At 43.0% G+C, this 15097-nt stretch overlaps 1 protein-coding gene across 1 annotated transcript in view; it reads left to right on the top strand.

The window, feature by feature from the left end:
- The first annotated feature begins 14523 nt into the window (after positions 1 to 14523).
- EEA1 (early endosome antigen 1) overlaps positions 14524 to 15097 on the top strand; it is a 51247-nt gene continuing 50673 nt past the window's right edge. Inside the window, exon 1 of the mRNA XM_039358121.1 lies at positions 14524 to 14788. Coding sequence (XP_039214055.1) covers positions 14765 to 14788 — 24 coding nt within the window. The 5' untranslated portion in view covers positions 14524 to 14764. The remainder of the gene's footprint in view (positions 14789 to 15097) is intronic.

Genomic DNA, 15097 nt, shown 5'->3' with positions numbered 1-15097 from the left:
GCTGGAGAAGACTCCTGCGAGTACCATGGACTGCAAACTGGTCAGTCCTAGAGGAAATCAACCCTGACTGCTCTTTAGAAGGCCAGATCCTGAAATTGAAACTCAAATACTTTGGCCACCTAATGAGAAGGAAGGACTCACTGGAGAAGGGCCTAATGCTGGGAAAAATTGAGGGCAATAGAAGAAGGGGACGACAGAGAATGAGATGGCTGGATGGAGTCACTGAAGCAGTAGGTGTGAACTTAAATGGACTCCAGAAGATGGTAGAGGACAGGAAGACCTGGGGTCGCGATGGGTCGGACACAACTTCACAATTAACAACAACAACAACAAAGCATATGCTAGTACAGATATGTCAAACACAAGGCCCGGGGGCCGGATGTGGCCTGCGAAGTGGTTTCATGTGGCCTGCGAAGCCAACCTGGAAACAGTGAGGAAACGGCCCCTGCTGTCTTAGCCTGGGCCCAGGCTGGCCGGGAGCCAATGTACAATTTTGTGATGGCCATCTATGCTGAAACGCGTTCAGTCTTAGCTCCACAAGGCCATCTGGAAACAGCGAGGAACCAGCTCCTGCTGTGTCGGCCCTACACCCTGGGTGCATGCTGGGGAGGTGTCACCCTTTGTGAGGACTGAAGAAATGCACCATCGCCTGGAAATGGCCAGCAAATGGCTCTCGCCTACTTCACATATCCAACTTGATGGGCTCTGTCCTGGTCCCACACCTTTCTGCCAGAGACCCTCAGATCTGTCCCACTCCTGCCCAGGCTCCCACAGGCATCCTTGATGCAAATGATGTAGAGCTGGCCACGCCCACCCAGTAGGCCAGACCTGCTCCATCAACGCCCACCAAGTAGGCCGCACCCACTGATGTAGCCCTCAATGAAATTGAGTTTGACACCCCTGTGCTAGTATATACATGACTAAACTGTTTAGCTTTCTCCAAAATTTGGCTCTCCTCCATTCCTATTCCAATACATCAGTTGGCAACATCACCAGCTGATGGATCATAAAACCTTCTCTTTAAATTTAACTCTTCCATTTCCTTTGCTCTGGTAACATTCAGTTGTCAAGTTGTACTGCTTCTCTCTCTAGAAATTGTATACCACAATCTCTCCCTTTCAACTTCGTATTTAAATTGCAAACTTATGGAAGTAAGGACATCTGTACTGCTAATGCTATTTTGAGTGCCTCTATGTAGATGAGTGTTTTATAATTATATTTAAATGAGATTCTGTATTTTGTCACCACATAGCTACTACAGAATAACAGCTTAAGACAATCTCTCTGATTTCATCAGTACACATTTTTTACAGCTTCAGCATGATGAACAAGATACCCAATAAGAAGAATTTAATATCACACTGGAATAAGTTCTGGAAATTTTTCACCTTGAGTAGATTGTAGGAAGATATGATAAGATAAAATTCTTTAGCCACCTGGAGAAATATTCCATAAAAGAGGATCAAAATCAATTCTATATCATCTCAGAGGTCCATTTTAAATTAGATTAAAAATTATATTGAAGTTACTAAAAGACAGATTCTGGATTGAATATTAAAGAAAATTTTCCTAACAGTGTTGTTGTTAATTGCGAAGTCGTGTCCGACCCATCGCGACCCCATGGACAACATTCCTCCAGGTCTTCCTGTCCTCTACCATCTTCTGGAGTCCATTTAAATTCACACTTACTGCTTCAGTGACTCCATCCAGCCATCTCATTCTCTGTCGTCCCCTTCTTCTATTGCCCACAATCTTTCCCAGCATTAGGCTCTTCTCCAGTGAATCCTTCCTTCTCATTAGGTGGCCAAATTACTTGAGTTTCAACTTCAGGATCTGGCCTTCTAAAGAGCAGTCGGGGTTGATCTCTTCTAGGACTGACCGGTTTGAACGCCTTGCAGTCCCAGGGACTCGCAGGAGTCTTCTCCAGCACCATAGTTCAAAGGCCTCAATTCTTTGGCGCTCAGCCTTTCTTATGGTCCAACTTTCACAGCCATACATTGCAACTGGGAAAACCATGGCCTGGACTATACGCACTTTTGTTGGCAGGGTGATGTCTCTGCTTTTTAGAATGCTGTCTAGATTTGCCATAGCTTTCCTCCCAAGGAGCAAGCATCTTTTAATTTCTTGGCTGCAGTCCCCATCTGAGGTGATCTTGGAGCCCAGAAAAATAAAATCTGTCACTACCTCCATTTCTTCCCCATCTATTTGCCAGGAATTGAGAGGGCCGGATGCCATGATTTTGGTTTTCTTAATGTTGAGTTTCAAGCCAACTTTTGCACTCTCCTTCTTCACCCGCATCAAGAGGCTCTTTAGTTCCTCTTCACTTTCTGCCATTAGAGTGGTATCATCTGCATATCTTAGGTTGTTGATATTTCTCCCGGCAATCTTAATTCCAACATTTGATTCATCTAGCCCTGCCTTTCTCATGATGTGCTCTGCATATAAGTTAAATAGGCAGGGCGACAGTATACAGCCTTGCCGGACTCCTTTTCCAATTTTGAACCAATCAGTGGTTCCGTGTTCGGTTCTCACTGTTGCTTCTTGACCCGCATATAGGTTTCTCAAGAGACAAATGAGATGGTCTGGTACTCCCATCTCTTTAAGAACTTGCCACAATTTGTTGTGATCCACACAATCAAAGGCTTTAGCATAGTCAATGAAGCAGAAGTAGATGTTTTTCTGGAACTCCCTAGCTTTCTCCATGATCCAGCGTATGTTGACAATTTGATCTCTAGTTCCTCTGCCTCTTCGAAATCCTGCCTGTACTTCTGGTAGTTCTCGATCCACATACTGCTGGAGTCTAGCTTGTAGGATTTTAAGCATAACTTTACTAGCATGTGAAATGAGTGCAATGGTGCGATAGTTTGAACATTCTTTGGCATTGCCTTTCTTTGGAATTGGAATGTAAACTGACCTTTTCCAATCCTGTGGCCACTGTTGAGTTTTCCAAATTTGCTGGCAAATTGAGTGTAGCACTTTTACTGCATCGTCTTTTAAGATTTTGAATAGCTCAGCTGGAATACTGTCACCTCCACTAGCTTTGTTGTTGCTCAGATTTTCTAAGGCCCATTTCACTTCACATTCTAGGATGTCTGGTTCGAGGTCAGTGACCATCTCATTGTGGTTATCTGGGATGTTAAGCTCATTCTTGTATAGTTCTTCTGTGTAGTTTTGCCATCTCTTCTTAATCTCTTCTGCCTCTGTTAGGTCCCTGCCATTTTGGTCCTTTATCATGCCCATCTTTGCATGAAATGTTCCCTTCATATCTCCAATTTTCTTGAAGAGATCTCTGGTCCTCCCTATTCTGTTGTTTTCTTCTATTTCTTTGCACTGTTCATTTAAGAAGGCATTCTTATCTCTTCTAGCTATTCTCTGGAATTCTGCATTCAGTTGGGTGTATCTTTCCCTTTCTCCTTTGCCTTTCGCTTCCCTTCTTTCCTCAGCTATTTGCAAAGCTTCCTCAGACAGCCATTTTGCTTTCTTGCATTTCTTTTTCTTTGGGATGGTTTTAGTTGCTACCTCTTGTACAATGTTGCGAACTTCCATCCATAGTTCTTCAGGCACTCTGTCTATCAGATCTAATTCCTTAAATCTATTTGTCACCTCTACTGTATATTCATCAGGAATATGATTTAGTTCATACCTGAGTGGCCTAGTGCTTTTCCCTACTTTTTTCAATTTAAGCCTAAATTTTGCAACGAGAAGCTCATGATCTGAGCCACAGTCAGCTCCTGGTCTTGTTTTTACTGACTGTATAGAGCTTCTCCATCTTTGGCTGCAGAGCACATAGTCAATCTGATTTCTATGTTGACCGTCTGGTGATGTCCATGTGTAGAGCCGTCTCTTGGGTTGTTGGAAAAGAGTGTTTGTTATGACCATTGTATTCTCTTGACAAAATTCTATTAGCCTGTGCCCTGCTTCATTTTGTACTCCAAGGCCAAACTTGCCTGTTATTCCGGTTATCTTTTGGCTTCCTACCTTAGCATTCCAATCCCCCATGATGATAAGGACATCATTTTTTGGTGTTAATTCTATAAGGTGCTGTAGGGCTTCATAGAACCGGTCAATTTCATCCTCTTCAGCACCAGTGGTTGGGGCATAGATTTGGACTACTGTGATATTGAATGGTTTGCCTTGGATTCGAATTGAGATCATTCTGTCATTTTGAGGATTGTATCCCAGTATTGCTTTTCCTATTCTTTTATTGACTATGAAGGCTACTCCATTTCTTCTGAGGGATTCTTGCCCACAGTAGTATACCTGATGGTCATCTGAGTTAAATTCACCCATTCCTGTCCATTTTAGTTCGCTGATTCCTAAGATGTCGATGTTCATTCTTGTCATCTCTTTTTTGACTACGTCTAGCTTGCCTTGATTCATGGATCTTACATTCCAGGTTCCTATGGAGAAAAAATCTTTACAGCATTGGACTTTCCTTTCACCACCAGATATATCCACAGCTGAGCGTCCTTTCGGCTTTTGCCCAGTCGCTTCATTCTTTCTGGCGCTACTAGTACTAGCCCTCTGCTCTTCCCCAGTAGCATATTGGACACCTTCCGACCTGAGGGGCTCATCTTCTAGCGTCATATCTTTTTTCCTTTTAGTACTGTCCATGGGGTTTTCATGGCAAAGATACTGGAGTGGTTTGCCATTTCCTTCTCCAGTGGATCACATTTTATCAGAACTCTCTGCTATAACCTGTCCGTCTTGGGTGGCCCTGCACGGCATAGCTTATAGCTTCATTGAGTTACGCAAGCCCCTTTGCCACGACAAGGCAGTAATCCATAAAGGGGTTCCTAACAGTAGAGCAGGGCTTTTCAACCTTTACACCCATTGAACCACTTTTAGGATATGGCAACATCCGAGTACCACCAATCGCCTAGCAAGGTGTCAAAAACTTGATGACCGAAAAAAAAAAAAATGAAAAAAGTGATAAAGTACAGGTAGTCCTCGACTTACAACAGTTCGCTTAGTGACTCATAGAAGTTACAATGGCAGTGAAAAAGTGCCCCCCCAAGCCACAGACGAGCAAGACACCTGCCTGCCCACCTGGTGGCACTCTTCCTCCTGTCCAAGGTTTTCATCGTTGTGAGCATTTCTGTTGAGGATTGGCAGTGGGGTTGGGGTGGGAGGGTGTTTGGTTTTTATTCCCCCCATCTGCTGGGTGGTTGCAGCAAGTTTTGGTCACTTCACATGACCGTGGGACACTGTGACCGTCATAAATATGAATCAGTTGCCAAGCATCTGAATATAAATCACAAGACCCTGGAGATGCTGCAACATTCCAGCTGATCGGCGCTTCTTCTGGGTTCAGCAGAAGCACCAGGATCAGTGCCACTTTCTAGCTGATCGGTGCTTCTTCAGGGCTCAGCCGAAGCACCAGGATCAGCGCCGAGCTCCAGCTGAAGCCTGGCACTGATCCTGGTGCTTCCACTGAGCCCTGACAGCCCCAAAGAAGCACTGATCAGCTGGAAAGCGGCATTGATCCTGGCGCTTCGGCTGAGCCCTGACAGCCCTGCAGCTCCCACCATCTCTTGCTCAGGCTTGTGCAGTGCTGCCACCAGTTCAGCTCATTCCCCTCCCCCACTACTTTTCTAGGATGGTCGCGTACCACCTGCCAGATGCCAATGTACCACAAGTGGTACCCGTACCACTGGTTGAAAAGCCCTGCAGTAGAGGTTTCTTTTTCCTAGAAGTCAAACAGAGGCTGGACAGCCACTTGTCACTGATACTTTAGTTTGGATTCTTGCACAAAGCAAGAGTTGAACTTGATGATCTGAACAACCTTCCAACTTTCTAATTCTGTGATGATAGGTTTGTACAAACATAAAGAGTTCACTCTCAACTTAAAATGAAAAATGCCACCGAGAAATTTTCATAGAGTTATTGTATCATATACCAAAATTATTTCAGACTAGGCAGAATTAATTGCTGTTAAATTATAAAACAAATCAGCTTTTATACTTAGAATTTTTTTAATCGTGTAAAGATTTCCTTCTTAAGTGACTAACTAAAATTATAGTGATCTCATCTTGTCTTTGTCCTTGGAAATTAACCTGAAACTTTAAAAAAAAAATCTAATCTTTTCTATGTTTTTAAAAAATGTTTACACTTAAGCCTTCAACATAACTATGAAGGGATAAGCATCTCTTGAACAGGGAACAAGTCAATTCCATGAAAATGTGGTTAAAAATTCATTATATTGTTTGAAACTGCATTCTTGCTTATCTCCTTTTGTATTTTCAGTTTTGAAACAAATATAAATATACATCTGCATTATTTAATGCTGTCATCCCCATGTGCAATGCTGTATGCTGGCATTTAGAATATATAGTTATGTCATCCAGTGGAGTTTTGGCATTTGTTTTTTCTAATTTTCATATGCCGGTTTAGGAAAATGATGCTTTAAAATGACTTTTTCACAAAGACTAGCCTAGATAACTTGTTCCCTGAAGGAGAAAATCCAGATGGTGCCCCCTTGTGGAAAGAAATAAATAAAACTAAATAACTGGCAACTTTGCTGATATTTCTAGGAATTTCAAAATCATTTTTCTGAAGCCAATAATAATATTTGCTTGGCATTTCATTCAATTGTCCAACAGTATAAGCAAAATTATTATTATGGTTTGTAAATATAAAATGTCTTTGAAACAAAGAAGAAAATTTATAGAGATGGTTTTACATAATTGAACTAATAGAAACATTGTTTTTCCTTCTATCTTTTACAATATCCAGGAGAACTCAAAAGGTTTTTCACATTTTTGTGTTTGTTTAGTTGACTGTAATAAAAGTTTGGCTAAACTAGGTGGCAGCTTTAGCTAACTTTGGCTGATTTTGAGAACCTGAATAGATTCAGCCATGAGCAGACCTTGAATGGAGACCACCAGGAAAATCCCAGAAATATCCATAGATTGTGAAGTTAAAATGTATACCCTGGAGAAAGACAATTACAAAACACAAGAATGGATATGTCATGATCAGGAGATGAGTTGAATTTTAATAGAATTATCATGTAGACATGGATTTTGAACTTTTCCCGATCGACTCATATGGTGACAATTGCTCTTAGTTGTATAATATCAGACTTTAAGAAGATGTGGAAACTGATGAAAAAGGGATTATCTTTTAAATGTAATCCAATGGCAAGAGGAAAAACGAAAATGACAAAAAATGTAGAATAAAGGGCCGACAGGCAATTATCTATACTCAGTGATAGAATGGTTGAGATGAGATTGTGGAATAGATTATTTAGTGGTGAAAACAAACATACTGAACAAGAATGTGAGAACTTGACTGATGCAGGTGTTAGTCGATGTGGATAAGGGCATTGTGTCTATTATTAAATACAGGGATACTGGATGTCTTCAAAATGAAGCCAGAAATCTGCCATGTGTGTCAATCACAGGTATTGCTGCCAAATTGTCAGCACAGGATGTTCAGGAGGGATTACAATATACACTGGAGTGCAAAATCGGTGCAATGACAGATCATTTTATCCTTCTCTGAGGAGCTATCCAGGCAACTTCCCTGAAGCAGGTACTGCCATGTGACATAGGATTTTCATACATAACCCTAAAGCCACAAAGAGATAGAAATATGTATATTATAGCATTGTCAAAAATAAGGCGGTTTCCTTCTTGCTTCCTAGTTTCAATGGTGTTTCAGTTCTCTGTGTGTAAGTATATGCATATGAGGAGAAGTCTGATGTATTGCATAACGTAACAGTAAAATATTTTTAGATAGGTACTATAGAGGGATAAATAAAAGCGGGAGAAATCAGATTTCCAACAAACTTGACAAAAGAAGAAGGAACATTTTTTTATCATTTATGTTGGGTTGGGCTAAAACCCTCTGCCTGCCATTGTAATTATTGATCCACACTTTGGGGCATCCAGATGCTGAACTAATATGGTATTCCCATAAATATCTCTATTATTTCTAGATTCATATCCTTGGAAAGAGCAGTGCACTAAATGGCCCAAGACAATGGTCCTCAAGCTATTGCAAACTCTTGAAAATATTAAGAAAACATGAGACTGAGTAAAACTTATGATAACTTTTTTTTGCCTCTGTAGAAAATTTTGATTAAACACATCCCTGAAAAAAAATCGAATAAAAGAAAACACATATAGAAAAGTAAAGCCTATGGTGACTGAACTATCAAAAAAAAAAATTGTAGGTTTGTAATATTCAGACAGAAGATTCAAATGTTGGGTAGATATTTTTCTAATTTCTAATTATAATGACAACGACCAAATGATGGTGAGATGATGATGACTATATTGCTAAGTTTAAAAAAGAAAGAAGCTAAAGTAATTTTAGCTTGGGAAATTGTGGAATAACTACTTCCCAAATCAGTGGCAGGAAATTGCTTGAACCAATCAAGAAAAAACAGTTTTAATCTTCACCAAGAGATTTTTATTTACAGCAGTTGTTCTCAACCTTCCTAATGCCGCGACCCCTTAATACAGTTCCTCATGTTGTGGTGACCCCCAACCCCCCATCCAGCTGGCCGGGGGGTATCAAAAACTTGACCAAAAAAAGAGAGGAAAAAATGGGAAAGTATAGGTAGTCCTCGACTTACAACAATTCGTGACTGTTTGAAGTTACAACAGCACTGAAAAAGCGAATTATGATCATTTTTCACACTTATGATTGTTGCAGCATCCCCAGGGTCATGTGATTTACATTCGGATGCTTGACAACTGATTCATACTTATGACGTTCACAGTGTCCCAGAGTCACATGATCAATGGCCAGGGGGCGTGGCCAGCTGATCACTCAGGTTGCAGAGTGCCTGTGGGGGGGAAATCTGTGGGTCTCTGGGATGGGACTGGGGTGGGTGCCTGCCTTCCTTCCCTCCCTTCTCTCCCCTTGTCCCTTCCTTCCTTCTTTTCTTCCTTTCCTTCACCTCCCTCTTAGTCTCTTCCTCCTTCTCTCCCTCTCTCCCATTGTCCCTTCCTTTCTTCCTTCTTTTCTTTCTTTCCTTCACCTCCCTTAGTCTCTTCCTCCCTCCCTCTTTCCCATTGTCCCTTCCTTCTTTCCTTCCTTTCCTTCACCTCCCTTAGTCTCTTCCTCCTTCCCTCCCTCTTTCCCATTGTCCCTTCCTTCTTTCCTTCCTTTCCTTTCCCTCCCTCTTAGTCCCTTCCTTCCTTCCTTCCTTCCTTCCTTCCTTCCTTCCTTCCTTCCTTCCTTCCTTCCTTCCTTTCTTCCTTCCCTCTTTGTCCCTTCCTTCCTTCCCTCCCTTCCATTGTTCCTTCCTTCCTTCCCTCTCTCATTGTCCTTTCCTTCCCCCCCTCTTCGTCCCTTCCTTCCTCCCCCCCCTCCATTCCCAGGAAGGGACAAGGGGAGGGGGACAGGCTGCCAGAGGCAGAGGATAGCTCCACCCAGCTCACTTGCTCAGCTTCACCAGAAAACAAGCCGCTTGCTAAGTTAGCAGAAGCCCCAGTATCAGCACCGGGCTACAGCTGATTCACGCTTCTGCTAAATTAGTAAGCTAGCAAAGCTTGAGCAAGTTTGGTGGGCAGGAGCCAAGGAGAGCTGCTACAGCTGACCTGCTTCTTGGCTGCTCTGCAAAAGTGCGGATCAGCTGTAGAGGTTCGCTCCGATCCTGGACAAGAGGAAAGGAAGGAAGAATGGAAGGGACAAGGGGAAAGAGGAAGGGAAGGAGAGACAAAGAGGGAGGGGAAGAAAGGAAGGAAGGAAGGAAGGAAGGAAGGAAGGAAAGAAAGAAGGAAGGGACAATGGGAGAGGGAGGGAAGGAGGAAGAGACCAAGAGGGAGGGAAGGAAAGGAAGTTCCAGCCAGGAGAGGCTTGCCAGCCCAGCTGCCGAGAAACAGAAGAGCGCAAAGCCAAGGAGAAGAAGGTGGTGGTTTCCTCCCAAAGGGGGCTCCTTTTCTCCACCCCTTCCCTGGGTTTGTGGGGAATTTCTCGTCACCAATGCTGACAGGTGCTCCTTCGAGCCCGCCACGAGCTTTCTCACCCCCTTTGCTTCTCCCCTCCCTCTCCCGCTTTCGTGAGGATTGTGGCACCCTTGGGAAGCCGATCGTGCTTTGAAGCTTAGGAGAGGAGGAGGAGTCCCTTCCTCCTTCCCTCCCTCTCTCCCTGTCAAGCCCCGGCGGGCTCAACATGAATGGGCGGAGGAGTCGAGGACGGGCGGGGTGGCAAAGGAGACCGGTGGCCGTCGCCAGACCTCCCGGCTGACAAGCGCAAGTTCGGGAGTCACCAGCTGACGGGCGCAGGAGTTGGGTGCTGTGGCGGCCTCCCCTTTGCTGACCTGCGTGCACGAGAAGTCATCCGGTTGCTGCCCAATGAGTCTCTGGGGAGGGCGGGGCCTTGCTCTGTGCCTGCGCTCTTCATGCACCCCTGCAGGGCACATTTGGTAGAGTTTGTGCAGACTGCCGCCAAGCAGCATATTTTCCACAAACAAGTGAGGCGGAGCAGAGGGGGGGAGGGAGAGAAGGCGGTTGACAAGCTCTGCTTAAGACCATTGTAAATATGTGTTTTCCGATGGTCTTAGGCGACCCCTGTGAAAGGCTTGTACGACCCCCAAAAGGGTCGCGACCCACAGGTTGAGAACCGCTGATTTACAGTATGAAAGCCACTATGTCAAGGTACCATCTTCAGCTTGGTGCCTTGCTGGAGTCCTGTCATCAAAGGACTAAGGGGGAGGGATGGTGGGGGGACAAATGAGCAATAAACCTGTATACATTTTCTGTGGGAATTCAGGAAAGGGAAATGACAGCTAAAGAAAAGCAGATCAAAGTGGAACCAGTTTGTGTCAGGCATCTTCAAGGTCATTTGCCCTGAGTGTGGAAAGTTACCAGCCCAAACACCTCAGTGTTCCCGAAACATCCTGGCGGCCTCACATTGACTAGGGTTGGACTGGTCATGCGGGGAGGGACAGAATGAAGGAAATAGTTTTGCATTGATGTGTGGAAAACTCAGACTCCGCCTGACTTTACTGCAACCATCATCTCTTAGTAAAAGTACTTTTCACTTCAACCAAATGGAGTTGAGAGTTTTTCTTCCCTAAAGGATCGGACTGGGGTAGGTCTGACACACCTTCTATACACATTATCATACATTATAATAAAAAAATAACAGATAAAATTTTATGTGTTAGCTTGTAGATTTTCCAAGATGGCTCACAAGAGACAATAATACCTTTAGGTTTTATATATTTTTATTATTTTTTTAGTTCTGTTATACTTCTTTTATTCTTTCTTATTGTTTTTCCAAAAACATTGCTGGCTTGTGCTGTTTTTAATTTTATTTTCAAACTGTATTTTATGGCTTTTTTTTTTACCTGTAAACCATCCAGTGAACATTTGTTATTGTATGGTAGAATACAACTAATTAATAACACTAATTTCAGTTAATCGTATCTATATAAGGCAATACAAATGTGAAGAGTATCTATTGAGTAGCTCATAAAAAACAAGTTCATTCTCTCTTCCAACTTTGTGACACAATTGAATTTGGGATAGGCCTGTTTAGCAGCTTAAAAGAAATACAAAATAATACTTAGCAATAGCACTTAGACTTATATACCACCCCATAACATTCTCTGAGCAGTTTACAAATGTCATCACATTACCCCCAATAATCCGATCCTGGAAGGATGAAAGGCTGAGTCAACCAGCTCAGTCAGAATTGAACTTCTGGCTGTGGGCAGAGTTAGCTTGCAATACTGCAATTTAACCACTCTGCCACTATGGCTCCTAATCAGTTTTCTACAATGTTTCAGTTAGAAATAAAATGAATTTAGAGGTTAAATCTTAAAAATATTTATATATTTTTATATTATATATGGTGTCTAATTATTGCTTTTGCAAATTTTAATATCAGCTATTTAATCAGAGCTAAGACAAATTAATAATGATCCACTGTGCATTTTCCCCCAATTCTTTCATAGTAACCTTTCACCTTTCTTTGGTGTCTCTTTAACCCTCCATATGTAAGTCACCATGTGATTAAAAATAAGTAGGGCTGTGTTTCTAATGGTTTATTCTAAAGAAAGCATGAGGTTTCCTTGCAATGCTATGTTGATATATTTAGGGGAAAGTAATTTAGCTAGCATGGTCTAATGCTTAAGGCATCAGGCTAGAAACCAGGAGGCTGCAAGTTCAAGTCTTGCCTTAGCTATGAAAACCAGTTAGGTGACTTTTGGCCAGTTACTCTCTGTCAACCCAAGCCAATTGTTACTGTGGAGAAAATAGGAGGAGAAAGGTATGTTGGGTATGCTTTATTTGTAAAAACAGTAAAGACAGGATACAAATAAATAAATAAATCATGCAGACCACAATTTATTATCAATGTATAAGAAACCAAGGGGACATCATATATCCTTGTCTTATTCTCTGCTATTGAATCTTTTGTTATGTGTTTCATGCATTCTCAGATATGCTTACTTTAATATTATATCATTTTTGTAGCATTCAGTAACCATATTTTGCCCCCACATTAATGGAAAACATTCTATAATTCCAGACAATTCATTTCATCATACGATTTTTTTAAGTTTGCAAATGTAGTATTAAACTTTGTCATATTCAATGATCTGCTGAAAAACAAAAATCTACTGCCCAGAATAAAGTTGCATTATAGACCTTAAAAGTTGCCCATTATCACTTTTCACAATGTTTCAGTTGGAACACTGCCAAACACCTTCCTAGATATATGCAACAAACTAATGCTCCATAGTTTCTCCTATTTAAGTGAATAATCAGCAGCAATCCATAGAAAGCTACTGCTTTGATCAGAATGATAAAAGCAGTATTGCAATATAGTGCTGCAAATTCTGTCCCTTTGTGGGTGGGGTGCAGTATCAGTCTGCTCTGGGCATCAGTCTGACTCCTATAGCACCTCACCCCCAGACACCACTGCGAATAAAGATTCTTCCAATTGCCATCATGACTGCAGTCTTTACACATGCATTAAGCAGGTCCTATGGCCATTCTACTGTAGTATTGTACTGTACTACATATTCATAATGTAATGGCAGGGCTGAACCCATAGAATGAAAAATTGGAGGAGCCCTTTTCTCTACCACAAGTCCTCTGGGTAGACACACCTTGGTTTTGTCTCCTTGATTTTCAAAATATTAAGCCATATAGGGGCATACTAGTTCTCACTACCACCATATATCTTTCAAGGAATCAAAAGGGTGCAAACAAAGCACAGTATTATTCTAAATGGCATTGTCCTATGCAAGCAGAATATCTAATCTAAAGATTACCGCTGCCAGCCAATATGCTGTTGTATGCATCCCAGCAATTAGGAATAGTAGCGATGTACTGAGATATTCAGGATACAAGATGCAGATAGAAATAGACAGACAGATGCAACCTGCTGGGGAGGTGGAAAGAGAGACTTTGTCCCTGTATTGCTTATAGTCTAATATTAATTTGGTTTCTTTGGGGAAAAAAGGTTGAATCATACAGGGCTTTGTTGTGGTTTAATAGGTTTAATTGTTCTGTCAGAAGATGAACTAAAACTATAGAAAAATAGATTTGAGAAAGTCCTAGTATCTATAGTTTGATCCAATCGAAAGAAAAACAGCAATGAATCCCATGAACAAAATTTCTATTTTTTTCTTAGTAAAATGTTAATTGTGTTCTTCTTTCCCATATGAAGCATTTCCACTTGGACAATAAAAATTAATCCTTCAATTGTTAGTCATATTATGTTTGGGGTGCTGCCATTTTGGCCAATTAGAATAAGAACAGAATAGAGCTGAAAATTAGTAAGATTATTTATTTTCACCTGAATGGACTCTTTATTGTTTTTTTGCAAGCTGGGCTAATCAAGTAGTTATCTTACTGTTTGCCATAGATGTAATTCTTTGATTACAGTTCTGTGGGAGTATATCCTGTTAGAGTCAATGACTGTGTTTGCACTGTATGTGAATCCACGGTTAATTGTAGCGTACCGTAAATAGCTCAGTTGGAATTCTAAGCTTCTAAACATTAAAGTAATATTTAGTTTTCCAAGACAATGTTATATGTGATTCCTTGCATTTTGGAGTTAAGAATGAGGCTCATTCTGGCGTGGTGAGAGATGGTGAAAAAAAATGTTCAGCTTGATTTCGACAGGGTTATTTCAGCGCCAGTATCAGTGTGCGAGCTTGGAAAATCACGAGGAGAGCTGAATGGTTTCCTTTAGAGTGCCGTATTTTTAGAATCCATTTTCAAAGGACCCAGAAGAGCTGCTAAACGTTAAGGCCAGTCTGTGTCCAATCAAGTCCATGCCTGGAAAGATGCACTTGACACGTGGGTAAGAGTCACTTGGGGAAACTCTGGAATTGACAGGCGCTGAGGCGCTGAGATGAGACACTCTCGCCTTGCAGAAGGGGAGAGAGGAAGACGAGGTGACCCTCGCTGTCAGGACTGAGAGCGCCGCCACCACCCGCTCTCTCGCCCGCCCACCTTCACCCTCCTCGCTCCTCAGACCAGACTCAAACGCGCTCCGACGACAGCTCCGCCTCTCTGTCAGACAGCGCGAAGCCCCACCTCCGCCAGTCCACAGACGAAGAAAGAAAGGCGGACAGCGCGCCTCCCCCTTCGCGGCTCCGGCCGCCCCTCTGTCCCCTCTCTCCCCGCCCTACTCCTGGCGGCGCCTTTCCCTGCTGTCAAGGAGCGGCGGAACGAGTTGGGCCGGAGCGAGCGGGAGGGCGGGGGAAGCCCGTGATTTGGAGATGGTTCTGTGGAGGCCGCGGTGATCTGGAGTCGTCGCTCCCTGGAGGGACGTGACCTCTGCCGCGATGCTAAGGAGGATTTTACAGAGGGTAAGGGGGCAGTGGGGAGACGCTGGCGACGCTTCGGGCTCCCTGTTGCAGCGCCTGGGTTGGTTGCCTGGGGCGGTGCGGCGCGTCTGCACTTCCTGCAGCCGGCCCAGCACCCGAGTGGGCGCTCTGATGCCCAGCTGCCTGCCTGATTTCCCCCAGGCCTTTGAGGCTGGCCGCTCCCTCTCTTCCCAATGAGTAGCGGCGCTGGTCTTCCGATTACCCTGTTTTCTGGCCCTGGGTGCCTTCTCTGTTAGGCCTTTTTTTTCCTGGCTCTTTCTTGGTGGCCGAGGGTGGGAGAGAAGCCTTGAG

The sequence above is a fragment of the Crotalus tigris genome, unplaced genomic scaffold (genome assembly GCF_016545835.1).
Source record: "Crotalus tigris isolate CLP2741 ecotype Arizona unplaced genomic scaffold, ASM1654583v1 scf7180000019004.2909048, whole genome shotgun sequence".
NCBI classification, from domain to species: Eukaryota; Metazoa; Chordata; class Lepidosauria; order Squamata; family Viperidae; genus Crotalus; species Crotalus tigris.
This window is presented reverse-complemented; position numbering and strand designations above follow the sequence as displayed.